The sequence below is a fragment of the Lonchura striata genome, chromosome 1 (genome assembly GCF_046129695.1).
Source record: "Lonchura striata isolate bLonStr1 chromosome 1, bLonStr1.mat, whole genome shotgun sequence".
In the NCBI taxonomy this organism is placed as follows: domain Eukaryota; kingdom Metazoa; phylum Chordata; class Aves; order Passeriformes; family Estrildidae; genus Lonchura; species Lonchura striata.
Genome location: NC_134603.1, coordinates 95625712 through 95650756, shown reverse-complemented (window position 1 = coordinate 95650756; position 25045 = coordinate 95625712). Strand labels below are relative to the sequence as shown.

The 25045-nt window shown below is 40.0% G+C and overlaps 1 protein-coding gene across 1 annotated transcript in view; it reads left to right on the top strand.

The window, feature by feature from the left end:
- The window catches only part of GMDS (GDP-mannose 4,6-dehydratase), a 405591-nt gene that overhangs the window by 325836 nt on the left and 54710 nt on the right, over positions 1–25045 (top strand). Inside the window, exon 9 of the mRNA XM_021530573.2 lies at positions 6064–6160. Within this exon, the coding sequence (XP_021386248.2) occupies positions 6064–6160 (97 nt within the window). The remainder of the gene's footprint in view (positions 1–6063; positions 6161–25045) is intronic.

Below are 25045 nucleotides of genomic sequence, written 5' to 3'. Positions count from 1 at the left end.
TTAGCACATGTCAGGACTATGTCTTCTAGCCAAAACATGAGAGAGAGAGAGAGAGAGAGAGAGAGAGAGAGAGAGACAGACAGACAGAGAGACAGACAGACAGACAGAGATAGAAACTTCACTACATTTTTGTAACTAATGAAATGTACAGCTGTAATGAGACTGATTCTTTCTCTGAAATGGACTGTAAAGTGTTCATGGAAGTTTATCAACCTTGGGTGGCTTTTTTCCTCATACATTTCTTTTTCAGTGGAGAAATTTCATGTTATATTTATATACTCCTCTGAATCATTCAAATTCAGTCCTTTGTACTAACAAGAAAGCCTCAGAGCTACAAATATTTTCCCCTGTAAGGATTACATATTTTTTTCTTTTACTTTCCCTTCTGCCTATTACTAATTAAGTGGTACTTGGGGGAAACACTTCCCGCCTATAATTTGAACTACAGCAGGGTAAACGAAACAGGCAAACGCTTGTCTTGACTAATTTTCTGCCATTAATCTTATTAAATTAGAACAGGATTGCAAAGATAGCCTGAAACCACTACAGCACTCAGAGTTCTTTGCAGACTGCTACAAAGACTCCCATCTGCAAATGTGGAAACATAAAAAAAAAAAAAAAAAGAAAAAGAAAAAAAACCCTATTCAAGCTGCAGAAAGATTTATTGTGGTTTTTATTAACATAAAAATGCATGCACATTAGTTACAGAAATATTCATTGCTTCCAAGATCAGAATTAATTCAGAAAAAAATAATATTTCACTCTAGTAATTTGGTTCTACATATAAATTTTATCCTCACTAGATACTAGTTGGTCTAATAAAAGATCAGCCTAAAACGGGGAAGTTTGCAGATAAGCTAGAAGGTCTTCTGAGGTGAACTCCTCTGGCCTCTTCACTGACAGTGAAGGTTGAACTGAGATTGAACCAAGGGTGAAGAGTTTTTCTGGCTTGTTTGTTGGGGTTTTTTTGTTTGTTTGTTTTTTCTTTTTATCTTAAAATGGAAGGCTGGGTTATAGAAACTCATGAGATTTGAAGGATTGTTGTAAGAATGGAAAACATGTGGGACATGGAGGAGGAGCCATCAGCAGTCATCAGCAAAACAGCTGCTATTTCCAGATATGGCTTTTGCCCACCAAAAATTGCTGGCTGGCCAGTGCTGTGTGTTGTATTTAAATCAGAAAACAAAATTAAAAGCTTTCAGATTAAGGGGAAGGGAACAGAATCTCATACATCAACTGGAGGCATTTTGAAGAGAGGTAGTAGAAAGGAACCCAGCCATATCAGTGAAGAGTGCTGGCCTGGGTGAGCCCTCACAAAAAAGAGTCTTCACTTAGGTCTGTAACAGTTTTGTTATCATTCTCAAAGCAGAGTATATATTTCAGGGGGCATTTAACCCACCTCAACTGGAGAATTCATTCTTTCAGCTGATCATGCCCTCATTACTTTCTCATTGATACAAGGTTTTATCTGCAGGCAGATGCAATAACCGTATCAGCATAGAAATTAAGCTTTGAAGTCTCTAATATCTTAATTATTTGACTACATAAGAGATATGAGAGTTTCTCCCATAGAAAGACCAGGTAAGAATGAAATATGGTGCTTCATGGGAAATTCCATATATCCCACCTCTGAAATTAAATGAAAATATTTGTCACAAATGACATTTGGAAAAATAGCTGATTTCAGGTCAGTTGAACTTCTTTGGTTTTTTCCTAAACTCTGCTTAAAGAAAGAAGAATTTAGGTTAGAATTTTTTAAGACATTCTGAAAAAAGGAAAAAAATCCATTCTGAAAATGTAAAAGCCTCTCTTTCAGATATTCACAATAATAGAATTCTGTATTAGGCTGAAACTAATGGAACTTACTTGAAACTAAAACTTTTCTTTCCATAATGCTTTGATTTTTATGGAAGCATTTCCTTGGGAAAACATTTTCTTCCCAACACCAATTTTCACAAATTGGAGTAAAGAGACAGAGCTTCAGAAGCTTTCCAATGAACTGGAAAGAAGAAAAAAAAAAAAAAGAAAATGAAATGAAACAAAAAATAGGAAGCCTAGTGTGTATTCTTTTTTATTGTCTTGTAATATGGGGAGTGGCAATTAAATTTTTAAAATTCGAGCTTGACAATGCTTGGATTATTGGACTAGTAATAAAAGAAAACATTGAATACCTGATTCATCAGAGCTTTTGAAAAAAAAAATAATACATTCCTTTATGGTAGCATGCTTTTGATTTATGCACAAGGTTGTGGTTAAGCCATCCCTGTATCTGTGATTACTTTGATGTATCAGAGCTGCTGGCAAGGCTGGTGGTTGAGTTGGTGGCAAAGGAACTATGAAGAGTTATATTTAAAGTTTCCCTACAGAAGATTACTTGCAAAAATATATTAATGGTCTGTTATATAGTGTCAGTTTTGCTATTTATAGTGTACCAGGACAGAATGAGGTGTTTTGGCTTAATTTTGTGTGTAGCAGAAATCAGGCCACATACCTGAGAAAACTACACATAAAGTATATCATATTAGCTGTGGAGGAAAAGCAAAATCCTCATACAATTTTGTTTTTATTTAATTTACTGTTCTGTTTCAAATGTTAAAATATTTTCTATTGCCATTTATTTCATTATAAAGGTGATCATGATAGTTTTAGTTTTCATAAAGAAGCTGAGCAGCTGTAGCCTCTAGTGGTTTTGAATACTTTTTTTAATGCTATGTGTTCTGATTCTATGTAAAAATCAAGCAAGGAGATGAAATGCATATACTTGGTCAGTTTATCTCTGCTTCTGTGAAAATTTTCATTTTTATTTGATTTTTTTCACTATCTCAAAAATATATGTACTTTGACTTGTTTCCTCCTCAATTACACCAGACCATTTGGTCCATTGCAGTGCTATTCCCACCCCTCCTCAATTATCCTGGCTCCCCTGTTTCCTTTCCTGCCCACCTCACGCCCTACCAGGTGGGTACCCCAGCTTTTCATCCTCATAAAATTTTCTATAACTCTGAGAGCTTTCATTGCTTGAAGTTTGCTCTCCAATGAATAGTTATAGGAAGTGAAAAATAATTGGAACCTCCAAAAATAAAAAAGCCAAAGAATCATTCATCAACGCTGATAGTAAGTATTGTAACAATAGTGATATGTTAATGAACATAGATATGAAATTAGCCTTAAATTAAACGCAATCCATCCCACTGTAAATCCAGAGTTTAAAAGCTCTTGTTGTGAAGAACTTTTCAAGCAAGTAAACCTGCTCATGCATTTGAATCTTAGTTTTATGGAAAATTGTGAGGTCACTGATAGCAGTGAAATCCACCAGACTGACCATTGACTACCACCCTGAGCAATCCCAAAGCGCCCCACTCCATCAGCGAAGCACTCAACATGGAATGCAGATGCAAAGGACATCAAACTTGCTTTGTCAGGAGCAGTTCTGTGGTCTCACCCATCCTTCTCCAGGTGCAGGACATGGTGGCATACAGCTGAGGCCATCAGCTGTGGCAGGACACCCACCCCTTGCTTCAGTGGGAGGGTGAAGCTACGCAGTGTGGGGCAGGGGCCTCACTGCAGAGACAATGCAGGCTCAAGGAGCAGTGTTTTGTGCAAAGCCTGCACCAGGGCAGCAGGTGCCTGCGTGGGAGCTCTGGGCTTTGACACCAGCTGGGCTTGAGGGGATCTTCTCACCATCCTCTAAAAATTTAGCCCTGTCCTGATGAGCCAAACTTTCTCCATCCAGGGATCCGTTGTGTTTCCCCCAGTTTACACAAGGCTGCTGCTGTGCCTATGTGGGCATCTGCCCTGCAGAGCAGAAAGCCGGGTAGTCTTTGTGGCTGGAGCTAGCTGAAATCACAGCACAACATGAGGGTTCCTTCCCCATGCCCCTTCCACCATGCTCGTGCTTCAAGATAATTTGGCATGACATTTTCCAGTTAGCAATTCTGACTGTAATTTGACTATAAATTAAGGATGGTTTTGGTGGGTTTTTTTCTCCTCTTGCCTTGTGGTTTGAGGGAGAGGGGAGGGGGAGTTTGTTGGCAAAATGGATGTCTTGGTCCTGGTGTCAGGCTGGCCCCCACACAGTCCCTTTTATCAGCTGTATGATGATCCCAGCTGTGAGCATCGAGGTGCCAGGAGTAATTAGAAGCGCAGCTATCAAATGTTACTTTGTTCACAATGAGAAACACTTCTCTTTTTTTTTCCCCCCTCCTTGTGAACTTTTCACATTACTGGGCTGAACAAAATGGGTGGAGATTTCTTCTTAAGCTATTTCTATTGTTATATAACTTTGATAGCGACATTAAGTGAGTCTTTACTGGCTCAGCTGAGCCTTCTGGAGCCTTTTGGGTGTTAAATGGGGTTCTCTGCTCAGTGACCTCCAACAACAACTGACGTCTCCTGATCCAAGCGCTTCCTGTTGTTTTACTGGTGACGCTTGGTTTTCTATTAAGCTCATTTGAGTCCTGCACATTTTTACCCTCTGCCCTTTAAAGGGAGGGACTAATGTTAGTTTTGGCTTCTGAATGAAAACTTTGCAGTTCAGGCTCCCAACAGAGCAACTGCAAAAAAAAAGAAAGAAAGAAAATTTAAATTATAAGTCGTCTTTGGCATGCCCATTAACAGCTGACTTCACTGTCACTATTATCTGTAGGATATTATTTCAATGTGAAATGTTCCCAGTATCAAGCCTCCTACAGGCTTTGCTAGTCATTCAAAAGTCATGGGCTGTGCTTAAAAATTTGTGAGATTTAGGAACTTGCAACAATGCATATTTGGTATTTCCTTCTGCCTTTCAGTGTTTAAACCTTCATGGGTACACAGAGGTCACATTTTCAGGCTTTTCTCCCTAGCCCTCAGGGCTAGAAACTCCAAAATGAAGGCTGAGATTGTCAAAGAATTAAATTCTTCTAGGAGCTTGAGGGGGTAGGGGAGCAAGAAGAAATCATATCTGTGAAAAAATCCCAAGAGCTGGGAGAAAAATTAGTAAGTGGGAGGCTAGGGGTGCTTTTATTTCCTTGCTGGTGACTGAGGCTAAATTGCCTATAGGAGTGCTGATTTAATTTATACAGTTTCTACTTAAACATAAAAAAAGAGCTAGAGGATTTCATCATCACATTTTTAAGCCAAGCTGTTTCAGTGCCCCATGGCATATATATATTTAAAAGCAAAATGCAGAGAGGAAAGAATTTCAGTCGTAACTCTGAATTTTGTATATTCAGTGCATGAAGTTTGATGCACTGATGTACGTTCCTACACATGTCATCTGAAGCATTTATTTGGAGTGGGAGCATTTTCTCCAGGCTTCCAGGCTGCAGCCAGACCTCCCCAAAGGCAGAGCTAGTCACCCACCAAACCATTCCTCTTCTGCTGCTCCTGAAACCAGGACAGTCCCTAAGAAAATAGTTCGTAGTGCAACCAGATCACATAAATTACAGCAAATTGCAGGCTGTTCAACACATATGAAACCAATTTGGACTGAGGGAGCTGGCTTTCAGCTTGCAGGTAGCAAGTAGAGTTTACAATACATGTATGTGGAGTGCCATGTCAAGGTAGGACTGAAAACCCAAGAACTGTTTTGGTTTTGTTTTTTCTAGTTAAGCGCAAATTAAATTATGCAGCTTAATGCTATTCAAACAGAGCTTCACGTCTATAAAATTAACAGATTAAAGAGTTCCTGAAAGTCTTGGCCAAAATACAAGTATTAAAAATATTTTAAGAAAACAGCTTTGAACCAATCCACAAATGAAAATCCTCACTGTCATATTTATTTACAGATACATGAGACATTCTGAAATCAGGGCATTTTATTTTCCCTTCACATTATGTGTTTAATTTGGAAGTCCTGTATTTTAGACCTTCCACTGAATCAAAAACCAAAACAAAGACTTCAAAAGCCATTGTTACTCTATTCAAGTCTAAACTCTCCCTTTGTTCCTTTAGCTAATGAGTTTATACTGTCCTGCAGGGAGAATTGACACCAGCCTCAAGTAAATGAAAGCAGGCCAAATGTTGGTAAGATCAGAGCACTAAAGTAATTATGGGTTGATTAAATGTTTATCTTATTTACAGGTGGGAAGGGAAGAATGAAAATGAAGTGGGACGATGCAAAGAGACTGGCAAGATTCATGTGACAGTCAATCACAAGTACTACAGGCCAACTGAAGTGGTAAGAAAATGCTCTCTCGTAGCTTTGCAAATGAATAATCCAATCAGTCAGCCAATAAATTGCTGCATTTGGCCAGCAGTCTGTGAAAACGAGTTAATTGCACTCCTGCTGCCAGCTTTTAGAGCTGTAAGTGAGCCTGCTCGCTGTCCCCTCGCAGCCGGCTAGCCGGGAAGAGCCAGGAGCGGGCGGGAGGAGCGGTGGCCCTCGCATCTCCCCGGGACGCTGCTCCTCTCCGCTCACCCTCCCGGGGAGCTGAGACATGATATGGGAAACACGAGAAAGCATAAAACAGCTCCTTGCGAATGGGCATACGGTCATCTCTTCTGCCGCTGCAAGCAGGGAAAGCAGAAGAAGGAGGGCACTGATGGGCTTGGTTATGAAGGAGCACCCTCTGTGTTTTCAGGGTGGTGTTTCAGCTCCAGCTGCTGAGTGTGCCCTGTCCAGCTTACATCTGGGTGGGTGACTGTGGGTGCTGCAAAATGCTCGTTTGGATGTGCTCGTGGGTTTTGCAGGGTCCCACTCAGCAAATGCCCTTTTGCAGAACACACGTTTACTCCCAGAAATGCCTCAGTGAAAGGCGCCAGAGGTACTAAACCAGCACGTGCTGCTGGCAGGACCAAATCCCAAACCCCTGTGCTCCAATCACCTAGTGAGAATTCTGGGAGAGGGGAAAAAACCAACAGTGTTTCCAGGTCAGGCAGGATGGTGGCAATGCACAGAGATGGCACAGGATGAAGCCTGGTTTCCGGACACGGTAGCCCCAGTTGTGCTGTGTGGGAGTGGGTGTACCCAGGAGAGGATTTCTCCTCTCCTGGGGAAAGTGACACAAGTCCCACTGGCTGCTGACACAGCATCATCTGTCAGTGTGCCCATTCAGAAGAGCTGTGTGATTCAAGCAAGGGGCTGACAAGAGCACCTTTGTTTTGTTGACAGGGATTGCAGGGTGGGAGTAGGGGGCTGTTGTTTGGAAGTGGGCATGGGTTCTAAACTGAAATTCAGAGGGAAATAGAGACTTTCATGTTTCATTAAAAAGGGCTGGACCTGTGTATCAGATTCAAATGCTAGGAAGTCATTAAGAGCTGTCTGTCATTCTGTGCTGTGGTAAGGTTGTCAGGATGATAAGGAGGACAGAGACAAAAGGACTTGCGAAACAGGAAAAGGACACTTGACCCAACAAGTCTGTGCTTTGTGAGAACCCACTTTCCTGCTTTGTCATACCTCTTACTAGCAAGTACATATTCACTCCTCAAAATTCATAATTAGTATGTAGCTCTATGGAAGGCCTCTTCATGTACTCAGATGTTTTCTGCTGAAAGAGTGCTGCCCATGGTCTTCTTCCTCTCTGTCCCTATTGGTCTCCCTCTGGGAACACAATTTCTGGATTTTACATTCAGCTCATTATATTTACTGTTTTGGGACAGTGCATAAGCACACATCCCTCAGGAATACTCGGCATTTCTAGTGGCTCCATACATGAGAGTAAAGAGGAATTCAAATACAGAGTGGAATGTGGGCTTGAAATAGGACTGTGTATAACCACAGGAGCTGTCTGAGCTTATCTGAAATTACCTGGTTTCTCATAGGCTGTCTTCCTTGAATGAGGGCTCCATCTCTATCTTCTGGTACCCTCATCTTGCCTTGCTTTTAGTGCAGTCCCGACTTGGTTCCTGTGGAACCCAGGAAGGCTGTGAAGCTGCTCAAGCATGATCAAGGTAGAAGCACAAAGTGAAGTATCTTTGTCCTAAGGAGCATGCAGAGAAGCAATGAGGGAACTCTTCTATGAAGAGGTGTGATATCCTTTTTCTGCAATCAGTTTTCTTTTTAGATCACCTCAGGATGGATAAGCAGGGGTGCTTTCTCCTCTGCTTTCTCCTTTTTTTTTTTTTTTTTTTTTTTTAATAATAATTTGATTTCCATTCCTTGTCAAAGGCAGGCAAACTACTGTTTGTTTCATTCAGGGAATCACATCTGGGCAATTCAAAATATTGGACCAAAACACAATCCATCACAAGAAAGCAAGGAAGAGCAATGAAATAACTAAAATACACTGACAGCACTGCTGCCACTTGTACAAATACTGTTGAAGGCAAGAAAGATGCAGGCTGACATTTTGGGAGAAGGCTTAGCCAGTTCAGTTAACAGGAATTCTGCTGTTGAATCACAGCTGACACAGAAAATCTGATGCTCAGATTCTCATGTCTTATTTGGAAACATTTCTGTCTGTCTGTCTCTCTAAAATTTAACATGGTATTATGGAAATTGAAAATAAACATGATTAAATCTTGTGTACAGTCAGTTCTGACAGTGCCAATACATTCATTTGAAAACACATTTGTTTTCTTCAGTTAGTGATCCCTGGGGTCAAGGCCTCCCATTGAAAAGCTTAGCTGTACTGAAGAAGAAACCTTGAAATGTGAGACAATCTTCTGGTCAAACTAAGTAGACCCTTTGAATGTCTTGGCTCTAAATCTCTTCACTCTGCTTTTGACTGCTGTGGGGCCCCTTGATATTTACTGGCCTTGGGAATTGTTCCTGCTAATGCTTGTAATGCCTGTTTCTCTCCTTCCTTCCTTGTGTCTTGCCAAATGCAAATCTATCAGTATCATTTCTTTCAGCTTTTATCAAATTCATATCAGTATATTTTCTGACCCTTTAAAAAATGTTTTTGGAGGCTAACCTGCTGCAAGGATTGGGGAAAAATTTTGTTTGTTCTTTCTTAAAACCAACAATTTTCACAGGAGCTTCATGGCAAGTTTGCTTTCTATACTGAACTTGATGCACTACAAAAGGTGCTTTCACTTATTTTGCAAGCTTTTTAAGCACATGGCTTGAAAAGTCATGCTTTACATTCACCTTCTGCTCTAGGCATGTAAAGATCAGTTTCCAGTACAGTTTACTCACCTGTGAAATGTAGGTACTTCAGAAATTATCTCACTAGTCTTCTCTACTTACAATCAGAATGTTAATATTGTGTGTAGGCAACTTAGTGTATACTTGGATTTAAATAATCTAATTGGCATTCATGAAAATAATGTTAAAATATTTTTCTTTTTTTTTTCTTGGAAGTTAAAGCTGAAATACAATAAGCAGCTTGGTGAGCTGGAAACAGGCAGCCCTGCAGCACATAATGTCGTAAGCATCAGGTCTCTCAATCCCAGAAGTTGGGAAACTTTTACAGAGTTAGGGTCTGTCTTTAATTTTCTTATCTTTCAGCAAGACAATTATTATTAATTTGTATGCTTGAATTTCCCCCAAGATTTGCACAATTTCTTCTAATTGAATTTTACCCGTTAAGGTGTTTGAACTAAAGTGCTTCTATTATTTTTGCATGGCAGAAGTTAAGCTAACAGTTTTATAGGAGCTTGCTTCATTTCATTGCATTTTCCTGCAACAGTGAAGATTAACTCCAGGTCTCACTGGTCTGTCTTGTCATCACAGAACTTAGATGTATATATCTCCCAGTTAGGAGTTTATGTCACTGTTTAAAAGGGCAAAATAAAAGAAGCCTTTCAACCATGTGTAGATGTTATTTTTTCTCCCAATCTAATATTCTGCATGTGTGTCAGAGAATTCTTCCCCTTCTCTCCCACCTGTTTCTGCAGTTTTCCTACAGCTTGCCTGGCATAGGAACTGCAGGTTGAATCCGAGCATCACATTTGTTATGGCCTGGCATGGCTGTAACTCTAAGGATGTGCACATCATCAATGCAAATTTCCTTCCTTTAAGCAAGCCTGGAAACTCTGTCACAATGTGATGCTAATATTTAAGTAGTCATCTGGCCTCTTATTATTCTTCTTCAAAGGAAAAAAGGGCATGCTAACTTGCTAACTTCTTATATTCGTTATATGCCTTGAGCAATTTTTCTCCCAGTTCTTTCTAGCATTGATATAAATTATATATATGTGTGTGTGTATACATATATATGCGATATATATACAACTTCTCAAGTCCTATGTGTGTCACTTATACTAAATTTTACATTTTTGCTTAACTGTGTTTGGCCTCAGTTACCCTTTTTCCTCCTCGGAAAAAAGCAGGATAGCTTTAAATTTCAGTCTCTTCTGATGTTTTTTAAAAATTCAGCTCTGTGTTTCCCATGTTTCATAGAATTCCAGTAAAAATTCCTTGGGGCATATCACATTCTCCCAAAGTCAGCTTTCTTAAAGTTAAAAACATTTCTGAACTCCTCTAAGTGCTCCTGCCCTAAAGAGCATTTAGAGTCTAATGAAACCATGATCACAAACCCCTAAATGCCCCACACTTCCACTTTAGTTTTCATACAAGCTTCATTTCCTACTCTTGAGTTCAGAGCTGCCTGTGACTGTAAACTGTTAGATATCTGCATGAGGAAACACATGCTTCCCCTCCTCAAGGATCTTTTTGCTCATCAGTGTCAATATGTGGCCTTTATTAATACTCATGAAAATTAAATGAGAGCATTCAAGGAAGAATAATCTTCAGATTATTTTCCTGTCTATTTTCCTCTAGCAGTCAGGTAAAGAAGTTGTGAACTGTCTTAAAGCTGACAGTCTTATCTGTTTTCTTTCCTCCTTGTTCTGAAATGTATGTCAACAACTGAAAACTATTGCCTCTGCTGCCCTTAATTCTCCTCCAAGCTGACTTTGCTTCTGTCTCAGCCAAAATGTTTATATTGTTCCTTACTTTAATCTCAACATTATCTCTTCATTGCTTTGCCATCCTCCTCCTTTTATTTGTCCCTCCTGCTAATAAAACCTGCAGTAGATTGTTTGTTTGTTTTAGTTAAGGCCTTACATATCAGGCATTTCAGAGGTATCTCTGAAAATATACATGTCAAATTCAGCCAAGTAAAATAATGATTAGTAGTAGCTTGTCTCTGTAGCATCTAAGAGGCACTTAACATATTTTAAATATTTCTCAACAAGCATATGAGAAAGGGTTTGTAAAAAAATAGCATCACTGTGTTTCTGCCTCTGAAACGAGTGTGGCAGAGCAGACAGACTGCATGACTTGAGTGATATCATTAAGCAGCGGCAAAGTTGGGGGAGAGACTGATGGCATTGTGACCTGCTGTCGTTCCTAGGGGATGCCACCATCCTTGAACAGGTAGCTTTCTGCTTTTTTTTTGTCTCATCCTGATTTTGTTCACTGTGTAGAAGAAAGGAAGATCATTATTGTTATCAAATTTTCCTCTCAATATATCACCAAACTGGAGAAGATTCAGCAAGCATGCCCAGTCTTGCTCTGTGTCTTGTTTAATCCTCTTAACAGACTCTTAGCAGGAGCCCTGGCTTACCTCCTTTCTAGCAGGAGCAGATACCTACCTAGTGTGTGCCCCTCCAGCCCTCCCACACAAATTCTGATTTTTTACTTCATAATCAGCTCATTACATCAGTATTGACTAGCACATCCAGTAAAGGAATCCCTCTGGACACCACTGCTCATACACTGTGCTTTACTCAGTTGCTTCTCTTTGCTTCATCCTGCTCCTCCTCTGCTGTGCCTCCAACAAAACATTTCTCTGGCAACTTCTACAACTGGCTCTGTTGCACTTCCTCCTTCACCACTTCTTTCTTTGCTGTCATTCCTGAGGGTTTGAAACCAACCATGTGTCATCTGTGACCTTCACGTCTTCATTGATTTTCCTGAGACTCTCTGAGTCTGCTTTCCCACCCCTTAATGACAAAACCATCTGACAACACTAACCAGAGAAAAAGGGTGTCCTTACCTCCTGGGGTCTAGGTTGGAGTGCTTTTGCACCTTGGGTGTTACACCATATGTTCATCTATGAGATTAGTAGTTTTTTTATTTGGAAGTGTTTCAGACTGGCTGAAAAAATCTCTGACTGATTTTGGGAAATGCAATTTTCCATTCTGGGTGGGTAAAGAAATTGCAACCCCATGGAAAAGCTGGTGTGTAAAGATAAAGCTGTCATCCAGGCAGAAGAGTTGGAGGTTTTCATTCATTGCTCATTTTTCTAAATGCTGTTGACACATAGCAATTAGTGGCAATCTTGGATGTGACAGATCTGGGCTCAACTCCTGAAAACAGATTTTTAAATTACACTTAGGTGACTGGAGGATTAAGGCTGAGGGAGAGGTGAATGAGAATAGAAGGTTGTCTACCTCCTTAATTAGACCCTACCTGATTCAGCCAGGCATCCAAGCAAGTGCTTCACTTCAAGGGCCTGAATAGTTAATAAGGACAGTTTCCATACTAGTAGCCAAGAGTGTGCATTGCTAAATCTTAATATGAAGGAGAGCATTTTATCTGTAATAGGAATTAAGAAGGCCAGCCCAAACACTGTGGGAGCTCAGGAGTTGCCAACTGATTATCCTCATTTGCCTGCTCCATTGTGCAGTGCCTGGGAGCAGAGATGCTGAAATAGCTCAAGACACTTTCTTTAGTCAGGTTCTCTTAGGGTAGCTTCACAGGCAAAAAGGACTTATACCAAGTTCATGCAGTTTGTAGTTTTAATCAACTGCTCCAGCCCGTAGTTCTTCTCTGCCTCCTGGCACTGGGGGGGTCTTACTGCCACCTCTTCATTTTTATATTCATATTCATGTTTATTCATGCACAGAAAGTCTCTTTTTATCTCACCTTTTATCCCCTTGCCTCCCCCATCTCTTGGCCTGCCATTTGGCCTCCTCCTCCCCCTTGTTATCTCTCTGTGTTGTCTCACCCTCATTTGGACCCTTGTTTTCTTATCACTGCCTGTCCCATGCCTGTCCCATGCAAACACTCCAGCAGATGTGGTGGGAAATGCAAAGCCTCTGAAGGTGGGAGAGACCCTGGAGCAGGCAAAAGCCACGACAGAAGTCCAGGCTCAGGCAGCACTAAGGCACATTTGTCACAACTGCTAAGTCTTCCCCCCTGACAGCAGTCTCCACCACCTACAGCCTATTTCCCATTCTCTGTGAGAGATCAGACATTCAAAAGAGCCAAATTGTGCTTCAGACCACATTTTGGAGTTTTCAATGAGAGTTGTACAGTGGCTCAGCACAAAACTGTTCCCATCATGAAGACCTTGGTGTCAGAGGTGCTTGAGATCACTTACACACCTGATTATTGTTCAGACTTAAAAGTGGGGGCATGTCTGAAGATCTGTCTCACTTTCATATGCTGTTTATTTTATTTTACAATGGCATTTTAAAAGTTAAGCATTATGTTAACAATGCTGTTCTCATTTTGACTGCATTTCCGAAATCATTGTAACCTTTTCTTTTGAGTGTGCTGTGCCAATTCAACCTTTGCAAGGGTTTTAGAATGGCGGCAGAGAACAGTAAGTGACATGATTTATATGAAAATAAAAATGGCTTTTGAATACAGAGGATATGAGACAGAGGTAAGGTTTCCTTCAGCAAATCTAGAATTAAGGGCTAGTCTTATGTCTAATTTCTCTAGCCTTAGCCAGAGCTGGCTTGCCTTCAGCTGCTCATAATTTATTTTATGAGTGAGTGGGTGTACAAAGGAAGATGACAGCCCCAGAGTGTTCATGGGTTTCATCTGAGAAGCCATGAGATGGTTTTAGTGTTGGCAAACCTGATTTCTGCTGGGTTTGGGTCAGTAGAGGCCTTGACATCAGCCTTTTCAGCATGGAGTCCTCCAGTCAGAGGTTTGCTGAGGAAATAGGTGTCTCCAGCCTGGGTATGCCATAGCAGCTCGTATTTTTCTTCTTGAAAGATCGTACTTTAAGCCACTGATTCTCAAAATCCTGTGCCACCTCTTGCAAAATATTTATCATTGTTACTTTGATGCTGCTGGAGATGTTATGAGAGTGAGGGACAGTCCAGGACAGTGTGAAAGGGCCATTTGGACCAGGTTAGGAGAAATGCCATAAATGCATAGCAAGTTCTTAGGAATGAGGAGGGTGTGGGGGTTTGTCTCCAAAAGCTTTCATTTCATGAATGTTCAGGTGTTTCACAGTCCAAAAATGACAGTAGGCATCTATCAATTTCTTCTATTTCTCTAGTTATCTGGAGTTGATTCCCCTAGAAAATGTGGGATGTTTTAACTTCACCTCTGGGGGAAAAAAAAAATCAAAAATATTATGCTACCAAAAAAAAATCAAAATCACCCCTTCTGTTTTTCTAAGGAAAGCCTAATTTGGAGGGGAGAAAGATACTTTTCTAGGGGACTCAAGACTTTTTTTTCATTTAGTCCTAGAGGTCTTGTGTCTCCCTAGAAAAGTCAACAAGAAGTTTTTGTTCAGACTCATCCCTGTTCTTCATAATTTGTGATTTTTCTCAAAAGGGAAAACAGTTGAAAGGAGGTGGAAGTTTGGAAGTGGTTGTTTATGAAAATAAACCTTCACCTTCCCCCTCATCTTTAGAGCTATCATTTGTAAATTAATGACTTCATGGGGGAGGCAAGAATAGGTGGGACCTTTGCTATTATTGCTGCTGTGTGATGAGGATGATGTTGAGGAGTGCCTGCTGAGTGATTTTGAGGATCAGCTTCTGTATCTTCTTGTCTCATATTTGCATTTCAGAAAAAACTCATAGCAATGATTCAGATTGTATCAGAACTTAAAAAACTTTTACACTGTTAATTGGTTTTTTGTATCCTTAATACTTCCCTTGTGTTCAAGAAGAGCTTGTATGGTTGAATAGGAAGGAAAAGTGAGCCTTGTAGATATAAACAACTTTTAAAAAATGAGGGAGGGTGGGGGAGGAGAAGTGTTGTTGCTGAATAAAACATGAGAAGAATTATCTCTATGTCAAAAACATCTACAGTATTTGTCATGAATCAGGAAATGGTTCTTCATGCCCATCTTGGATGTTCCCCAAATTGTCTGATGTCCCAGCTGGATGGGTGAAAGAGGAGACAGTAATTATCTGCAGGGCAGGAGAGACTTAAACATTAAGAGCTTATGCCTCGGATCAGCTGGAATTTTTGCTCATTCCTCACATATAGTCTCTGAGTTCACCAAAGCAGACAATGTGAAAAATATTAACAGGATTCAAGAAGACATTAGTAATAGATTAAGAGTGCATGCCTCTCTTGTGAGACTTTTTTGTTCTTGATTTTTTTTTTCCTTTCAGTCAGAAAATTCTAAAGGTGAGTAGGTGAAGTCAATTTTAATAATTCACAGACGATAATACATCTATTTCTTGTTTGACAGAGCTAGTGTTTAAGCTATTAGCATTGTCTGGCATAAGATGAAACAGGATCAGTCACTCATCCCTTTGAAACCTCTAACCTGGCCTCATTTGAATTTCTTCCTTCCAGCTTTGCCAGTACATTTTAATAGTCTTCGTAGAGTTCTCAGCTGTCTTGTGACTTCAGAATTTATCTACCAGGTTGTGGTTAGGAGTAGAGTAAGACAGCACCATTCCTCGTCACGTTTTCTGTATGCAACAAAACAAACCTCAGTGCTACAGATAGGAATTGAAATTCAAAACAGACCACTGCTGCACAGACCACTGCTGCACAAAAATGGGTTTTAAAATCAGATTTCCTTCTTGGAACACTGTTCTGTAATTTTTGAAAGCACACTTTACTTTTTTTTCTACTTCCTCCAAATTGCTGAACTGATACTACTTTGTACCAGTAGTATTCATGCTTTGTATTCATTAGCCGTAAGGGGAAGAGTGGAATAACAATAATGAAAACAAAGAAAAACCAAATGGTTTAAAACAGGACACCTGCCTGATTTTTTTTACAGTAGTCTGTGACAAGTTCATGTTTATAATTTCCTACATCTCTTACTGAGTTAGTGGTTGCAAACCTTAGTTTTAAAAATTTCTAGAGTAACTAGGGCAACTAGGAATTGAATTTCTTTTGTTCTTGCTTTTTATTCTGTTTGACTGATAAACTACTATGCTTCTATCTTCTGATTTTGGAAGCGAAATCATATATTTAAGCTTCTTTACAATAACAAAAACTTCTGACTAAAGCAATTGGCTGCCACTATAGTTTTTCCTCAGATAACAGTTGTAAATTTCAAAACCTCTAATCTTTGGCAGCATTTTCCTCTTGATACAAGTTTCTGTTTCCATGTGTTGGTGGAGATTAAAAAGTGGGTTATGAAGGTGAAATTGGAAACAGAGGAAATGTGAGGTTTTAGGAAAAACTCAGGTAGGGCCAAGTTTGCTCTGTCCACTGTTTTTATAGCTATGAAACAAAGCCCACTGGGGCCTCTTCTTATACTGCAGTGTCACCACTGATCACACATTGTGACATTTGCTCCTCACTCAAAACAATTCTTCTGTAGTGCTAATCCTATAAAATTACTGCAGTCTTTAATCCTGCACATAGTTGGCTGAAAGGGCTTGCAGAGGAATATCCAAGATAGTATTTAGGTGTGTTATTCCTGACCTTCCTTTCTTTGTCTCCTCCCCAGGGTGCTTATTGGAATTACCTTTGTATTTTGCATATTTGTTAGATGCCTTCTGGATGACTTCTGGGCTTACAATAAAGGCCAAAATTAATTTTGACTGATGAAGTGAATCCCAAGAGTGAGATAGCTCAGGTATTATAAACAAAACGTTGTCATGATTGGCATATGACTTGCCCTATAGGTAAGCCACCCAACTCTATAATAATTCAACAGCTTTGTAGCATAAATAAATGCAAGGGTAAGGGGGCACAAGAGTGAAAACAAAAGTACAGGAAGATGTGTTATTCACCACAATAGAGATCCACAGCAGTGAAGACTTATGAGCGCTTGAAGAACAGCCACAGGGAGTTGGAGATGGATGACAGGCCATTTGTGTGTTGGAATGCTCACAAGAATTCTTATTTTTGCCTTCTAGTCTTAGCAATCACAATTAATTTTGCTTTGGTTTAACTGCTGAATGGAATTAAGGAAAAAAATATTTACTTCATTAAGATCTTAAATAAGGCTTTGAGAAGGGTTTCCTTCTTCAGAGTAATACCTGGTATCTTTGGTACCCTGATAACATATGACTGAGAATGCCATGGATGCAAACATCTACATCCAGCAGCCATGTCAGCTGGGATATACTTTCAGAGAAAGCAGATTCTGGCGCCGTGCTTGTTGGGTGAAAAACTTCTGGGAAAAACCCTTCATATGTGCAGGTACATGATAGCTTGTGTATTTGCTGCAGGTTTTGTAAGGATCAGCATTATACAGCAGAGTTCATCAAATAGCCATTTTGTACATTGGCATGCAGACAATTTATGACTTAGCAGGACTTTAAGCTGGGAGGGACTGTTTAGAAATGTGACAAAGTGGAGTCGTTGCTTTTGGCTGGGACTACCAAGTGTTGTCCTATTTATCATAGAAAGAAGAAAGGGCCTGATGAAGTGGTCAGAGGAATGAAATCTATAACTCTTTTCCCACACACCAACTAAAGAATGTCAATGGCAGCTAGAAACAAAAGGAAATAAGCACATTAAATGTGAATGCCCCTTTGGTTTGTATACCATTTTTTCACTTGAGCTGACTACGTTTTTTCCTGTAAAGCCTGCAGAATCTAGGGTATCCCTCAATGTCTTTTTCAACTGCCAAGAACTCAGAGAGACACTGTTTGCAGAGCAAAACCTCAAAACCTCTAGACTGTCCTCAAACACTGGATGATATGAAGGCTTTCTCTGACTTCCTGTGTAACCTCTCAAAGACAGTTCAGGAGATTGGCATGCTCCAGCTGAGGTATCACACCTGTGTGTCAATTCCAAAAGCCGTAAGGAGATTCTTAAGCACAGAAATGAACTTTATATCAAGTTCCTCTACTTGAAATGTTAAAAGTGAACAGGAAAATGTTCACTTTGGATCAAGGTTCAAAGTGAATAAATATCCAGTTAGAATTTTTTGCATTTCCCTTTTATTCATTGCTGTCAACTCACCATATTTTTATCTTCTCATAGAATGTACCATCTAACCAATTACAGTGATGTAGAAATGCATCTTCAAGTAAAGCATTCTGTTGATGTAAATATTTTAACTTGGACTTTGGCTATTAGAGAAATCCCTGAATAATAAGGAAAAGGAGAGTTAGGCATCTCTGTAAGGATACCAGTTTAAACTGTAATGCTGATGGGAACAGATGACTTGACAATGCAGTGGTGGAGGCAAACAGACTCATTTCTGTAAAAAGGGTGTTGACAAGCAGTGATTTTTGGGAAGCCTCCAGACAGAGTCCAGGATACTCCAGACTCTGACTTTAGGGATTTAGGCAATACAAAAGTTATTATTTAAAAAAAAAAAAAAAAAAAAAGAGCCAACTCAAGCATTTACATCAGCTGTGCCTGCAGCTTTTTTGCTTTTTTTTTCCACATACTTTTGTTCTATTAAACATTTCAAGAAACATTGTACAGTTAAGCCTAGCACTGTGAAAAGGACTAATATCCTCTTTTGATAAACTCTTCCTGTGTTACTGTTGTGTCAAACTGAGTATATGTCAGCTTCACATTTAGGCTTCTTCAAAATAATAGAATATGTAGGGTCTTGAGCCTGATAGACCTCACATGGACTTGAACTGAAATAGTCCCATTGAGTATCATGTTGTTGAGTATGAAGTGGCCTTGAATATTTTCATGGCCTTAGGCACAGATGCAGAGATGGGTCCCTACAAAACCAAGTTCCAGGCAGGCTGACAATATCATTTCGTCATGTCCCATACAGTGTTTTGCTTTGATTTTTTCGCATAACCCAACTTCATTTTTATTTTGCCTAAAAAGGTGGTGGTTTGTGAAGAGGCGTCCTATTTTGTTGCTCCTGTTTTGGCCCCTCTGCAAAACACCCCACTGACTGCTGCTGCAAAGAAAGCAGATTATTCTTTCTGTACCCTCAGATCCCTCCTGAAAACTCTTTTGTTACCTTCAGAAATCACTGCACACCAGTGATGTGCTGTGACTTCTTGAGCATCTTGATGACCACTGTTGTTTGTTGTCTTCTCACACTGTGTCTCTACTTATTTGTGCTCCATTTCCTGTACTGTGGGCATGGGAATGCAATTTGACCTGATGATTCAGGCTGAGCAAAGGAGAAAAATCCAGTCACAACAGTGTGAAATGCTTCAGTGCAGCAGGAGAAGGGTAAATGATCTCATATAAAAGCTTATTTGTCATGGTAGCAATATGACTTCATGTTGTTAACTGGTTCAGTGATGTGCATCATGGCCTTGGATTATGAACATTTTGTGCAGAAAAACCAACATTTTGGTTCTGATTTGCAGCACAGCTAGAGCAGGATGATCTTGAGTGATGGCAGAGGTTTTCAGACACAGGCTGTAATAATCACCATTTCTTTGTAAAGATTTTAGAGAAACATATGTAGGAAACTATTTATTACATCTGTTAAGATTCTGCCCCATAAATGCTGACTTTCACCTGCATGCAAAAGCTGACAGAAGCATACCAAGCCTAAATCTGTGTCTGGATAACAAGACAGCTTTTCAGTGCCTTGAGACCCAAGGAGCTTGTCCTCTTGCTGGAAATTCTTTGGATACCATCTTTAAATGTTTTACAGTATTTTTATTAGTACTTTCCACTCTTTGGTGGATCAATGGAAGTCTGTTCTGAAATTTTAGGCACTTCTTTCTTTGCAGTAGCATTTCAAATTAATGGTCTGCAACTGTAAACTTACATATTTGTACTGACACATTTTTTAAATATAAAGCTCTCATGTTCCTGTAGTAAAGGAAGATCCAAAGAAAATGAGAATATCTGGCACTCTAGTCTGCACTATCAGCTCATTAGCCAATTCTGCAAATTTATTCTTCATGTGGAAAAAATGTTGTGACGTAGTGGCTTGTTGGCTGTATCATACCAGTGTTACACTGGTAACTCTGTTACTATAAATCTCAAACCGGTGCATATTTTCAGCTGTTGCAAGGTACATTCACCAACGGTCCTGGTGGCGTACTTTAGTAACACGTATTTTAGATTCAAAATGTGGGAAACGTAGGCAGTAAATGTGATTTCATCCAGCCCTTCTATGGATTGTTTAGTACCTGACTTCTTCCCCTTTCAGAAAGCTGCAGTTAGAATCACAGAGTAGAATAATAGAATATCCTGAGTTGGGCGGGACCCACAAGAATCATCAAAGTCCAACTCCCAGCCCTGCACAGGACACTCCAAGAGTCACACCATGTGCCTGAGGGTATTTTCCAAACACTGCTTGAACTCTGTCAGGCTTGGTGCTCTGACAACTTCCCCAGGGAGCCTGTTCCAGTGCCCAACCACCCTCTGGGTGAAGAACCTTTTCCTGATACCCAACTTAAATTTTCCCCAGTTTAGTTTCAGGTCATTCCCTTGGGTCCTGTCTCTGGTTACCACAGGGAAGAGATCAGTGTCTGCCCCTCCTCTTCATCTCCTGAGGAAGTTGTAGACTGCAGTGATATCTCCCTTCAGTCTCCTCTTCTCCAGGCTGAAGAAGTCAAATTACCTCACCTGCTCCTCGTATGGCTTCCCCTCCAAACCCTTCACCATCCTCATGGCCCTCCTTAGGAGGCTCTCTAGCAGCTTTATATCCATCTTACATTGTGGCACCCAAAACTGCCCCCAGCACTGGAGGTGAGGCTGCCCCAGCTCAGAGCAGAGCAGGACAATCCCCTCCCTTGCCTGCCTGGCTGTGCCTGGTGCCCCCAGGACAGGGTTGGCCCTCCTGGCTGCCAGGGTACTGCTGGCTCATGTTCAACTTGCCACTGACCAGGAGCCCCAGGTCCCTTTCCATGGGGCTCCTTTCCAGCCTCTCATTCCCCAGTTTGCACATCAAGTACCTCATAGATCCAAATACACTTTTTCTACTAAAAATTGCAAATTTTGATTAAGGATCAGTTTGTCATTGATTTGCTGTGACCCTTGGGGAGTTTTATGTGATTTCTGATGCTACAGACTGAGAAAGTTTTGTGCAGGGAGCTGGGAACTCATTTTCATTTAAACTGTGACATTCCCATACAAGAAAATGGGCTTTACAGAGGAAGTTTATTACTACCAAACTACTTGAGTGAAGGCTTAGGTATCAGATTATTTCTGCTAATGGCAATGTCATGTGGAGATTGTACAGTATTTTTGCATGGCTGAGGCTTGTCTCCCACCCTGTTTCTTTTCAGTATGTGCTGGTGCATTGGATGACTTATATCCCTCTGCTGAGACACACTGTCTTCATACTTTATTATTCTCCCTAGCCTTACACTTACTTCTCTGCATTTTGGTTATCTAATCACCAATTTTTCAATAGCACCATTAGTCATTCCACTATTTCCTTTCCTCTTTCCCCTCAATTCTCTGTTATCACCCCTTTTTAAAAGTATTTAAACATTGCACTTTTACTGTTGCATCTCTTCAGAGCTAAAATACTTCTGGTTTATATAATGGGTTATTTTTCTCAAAATAAATACAAGAATCTTACCCCAGAACACTAACACTAACACTTCTGTTACTCCCCAGCACCTGCACTGCTCTCTGGTTTTGCTGCCCAGCTAGCTGAACATGCAAGTGTCTTCTCCATCTTTTTGCAGAACCAGAAGTTCAGGTTTTATTCTAGGAGATGCCTTTTAAAAACATCTCTAAGAATCCCAGAGCAAAAACAAAATAAAAAAAAATACCACATGCCTGGAAATAGTCTACTGGTGAAAAGAAGGAAAAGAGTCCAGCTTCTTAGTGTAGGTTGTTGTCAGGATTTTTTTCCCAGATATTGGTAAGTAAGTGAAACAGAACTTGATTTGGTGTTCATTCTTGATGAAATGCATGTGTCGTGCACGTACATGTGCTTTCTCTCTCTTTCTTCTCTGTTTAAATCCCATTTAAACAGTGCTCAGTGACTGCTGGGAGCTGTAATCCATGTGCAACTCTGTCACGAGGCAAACACCAGCTGGAGGGACGGCTCCACAGTCTGCAACCAGTTGAGTTGCTGAGGAGTCATAAAAGAGGGAAAAAGAGGTTCATGAGAACTCAAACAGTGCCTCTTGGAAAGTGTTTCTTACACTCTCTTAAAAGCTATGAAGTCTGTATCTTGTACAGCGTCTTGTGCTTAGCCAAGGACAAGATTACAAAACAGAAAATGACAGAACTTCACAGCCAAATTGGTACTTTCTCAGATTTGTTTGACAAGATATTTCACACAGCTTCAGAGTAGACTGAAAGCACCTATAAAAAACTGCTGTTTACTACATAGAAAGAAAAACAATTTTTTTTTTTTCGTTTTACTCAAGGAAACATTTTTCCCCTGATGGAATTACAAACAGTTGTGAATATTTCTATTTGGTCCTTTAGTCCTGATAGATGTTTTCATTAGCCATCTCTAAAGTCCCAGTTTGGGAGTATTTGTAGAAGGTTATCTGAAGAAACACAGATGTTTGGAAGTTTACCATTCTTTTAATTAAATAACGTGTTAGGGTATATTTATAGCTTTGCTGATTCAGAGCCATAGGTTAACAACTCTTGTACTCCAATACTATTGAGTAATTGCCCAGAGCAGTATCCTAACACTTCTGTAAAACAAAGCACTAGGGACTGTTAGTGTAGAAAACTGTGGAATTTTATAAGGGGTTTTGACCAGGGAGCACTATTAAACATAAATGCCTCTATTTATGGGTGTTAGCTAATGACTGAAACACTAGAAAAAGATGCTAAGTAGTGATGGCTTCAGTAATAAAATTACAAATGACAACAGATATTTGTGAGTGGTGAAGGTATCATAATTGCTGTTACTGAGCTTCCTGCCTGCTTTCTTTGGTGTTATGCTCAAAAATAGCAAAGTAATTTATACCTGTTCTGTAGAAGAGCAGATCTTGAGAATGTTTGATGATAGCATTATTTATAGCAAATATTATGGCTACAAGGATATTTGGACTCAGGAATCTTCAAATTAAGTACATGCCACCCGTCCTGCTTGTAATTGTCAGCCAAGACAGCAAAGGTTATTGAAATGAGAACCTTAGGAACTGTTGTTAGTGGAGAATGAGAAGGTAGCCTTACAAACAGCATATGTTCTCTTAGAAAAATATGTTGAATTTAAGTGGTTGTAAGTTGTGGGCTGTGAAACTGATCTCTTAACACTTGACATACACTACAAATGGAGCCATTCATTTTCAGGTGAAATTGATTTAAATGTACTGTGGTACTGGAACCTGTTGTAGAGCCTCTAGCAGCATACAGTGTTCAGAGAGGTAAAGTCAGGTGGAGGCTGAAATCCTGACCACAGCCTTCAGTGGACTCCAGGTCTCATTTGCATGGTGTGTTTCCATGAAAGGCATCCTTCTTCCTGGAGAGCAGATGCATTCAATAAAATGCTTTATGCCCCTTATTGAAAGTTTTTGATGGGGTGACTGCAAAGGGAGGGAATGGTAATTCCACCCTAAGTCTGGGCAGCATAAGAATGGGAATTGCAGTTACATTTTTTTGTTTGTTTGTTTTAGTAATTTAAAGAAACACATGCATGCATATCCACACAAACACTCTGTCCTGTCAGTTTGGAAACCTTTTCCTCCTTCCCTCTGCTTTTTCTCTAAAGAAATTCTGCAATTAGAAGGCCTCATGCTGCAGCTCCATTGCCACTCAGATGCTTTCATTTTCTTGCTGTAATCAAGAAGAAAGTTAGCTTTGAAGGGAAAAAAAAATACCATGCTTAATTCACTTCCAAACTCAGTCCCACTTTAATAGCTGACAGTAATCACACTACTATTAGATAGAGGGACACTGTAGACAGTTCCCTGGGATCTTGAGTCCTGCCTTGTGAGTGAGGCATCCCCTCCAGGGTTACTCACAGAGGAAGCAAGGGATGGCCAGTGTCTTGGCCCATAGGCTTGAAATTCTTGCCAGCAAAGCTGGAGCTGTATGAAAAGGTCTGCAGTTCAACAGGGTTGTGGTATAAATACACCTCTGCAGCCAGGAGCAGTGGAAAGACAGAGACACCAAGGGAAGGCTTACTTTAGCTGTAACTGTTCATCCTTTGGAAAACAAATATTTTATTTCACCAGTCATACCCAGTGCAGAGGTTCTTAACATAAGCTTAAGTGACCTCAGTTCTCCAAATCAGCTAACACTGACTGACAGGCATTGTTGACGTGATAAAGAAAAGTAGTATATTTACTGCAAGTAACCTTGCCCAAGCACAGTTGTCTTTAGTAATGGCTGAGATGGCTAATAAGTGGTCTTTTCTGTTGATTTCCATATTTAATTTCCTTCAGATACAATGGTGGTCTTTTATTTGGAGGCACTATGAGGTGAGAATAACAAATTTTACTTAGCTGGCATGAAATAGTACAAGTACAAAATTTTGCATGAATTCAGTGGCTGTTCTAACCACAGGCTGGAGAAATGTGACACCTGTGCAGACAAGCAGAACAGGTGTTGTACAATTAAAGATTGAATTGAAGACTTTTAGTGTCCAAGTTACTTGCATTTTGAGGTGCAAGAATTAATAGTTTTCCAAAATAAAAGTTTCAAAATACAAGTTTTTCTTTGGAAAAACAAAACAATAATCATTGCTTCAGCAAGATTTTCAACTTGAGAAGCTTTTTGTGACTTTAAATTCTCTGTTTTCAGTCCTAAGCTCTTGATCTAGGATTGGTGTAATATAACACACATTATTCTTGGCTTCCTAAACAAGTTTTTATTAAGTTACTGTGCTCTTTGCAGTCTTGGAAACTTTTTAATTCTCACTTTACACTTCAAAGTTCACAGATATCTCCATGTGCTATGCAAACACTGGGTGTAAAATGGGCAAGTGAAACACCTCCCTGCAATTAAGAAAGGAGGTGGTTTTCTCAGTGGAAATAATCTTCATTGACCATAGCAAGAGCTACACCTCAGCATCTCATTTAACACTTCAGATTGTCTTTGCATATGTGGGCTAGAGTCCAATAGCTTTAGGAAATCCTTGGTGGATAGTAATCTGGAACACAGAAAGCAGAAGTCATACTTCAACACAGTTGATAGCCTCTACTTACTAGCAGTCTTTGGGCTCAATTATCATGGAGTTGCAATTAACGGTCT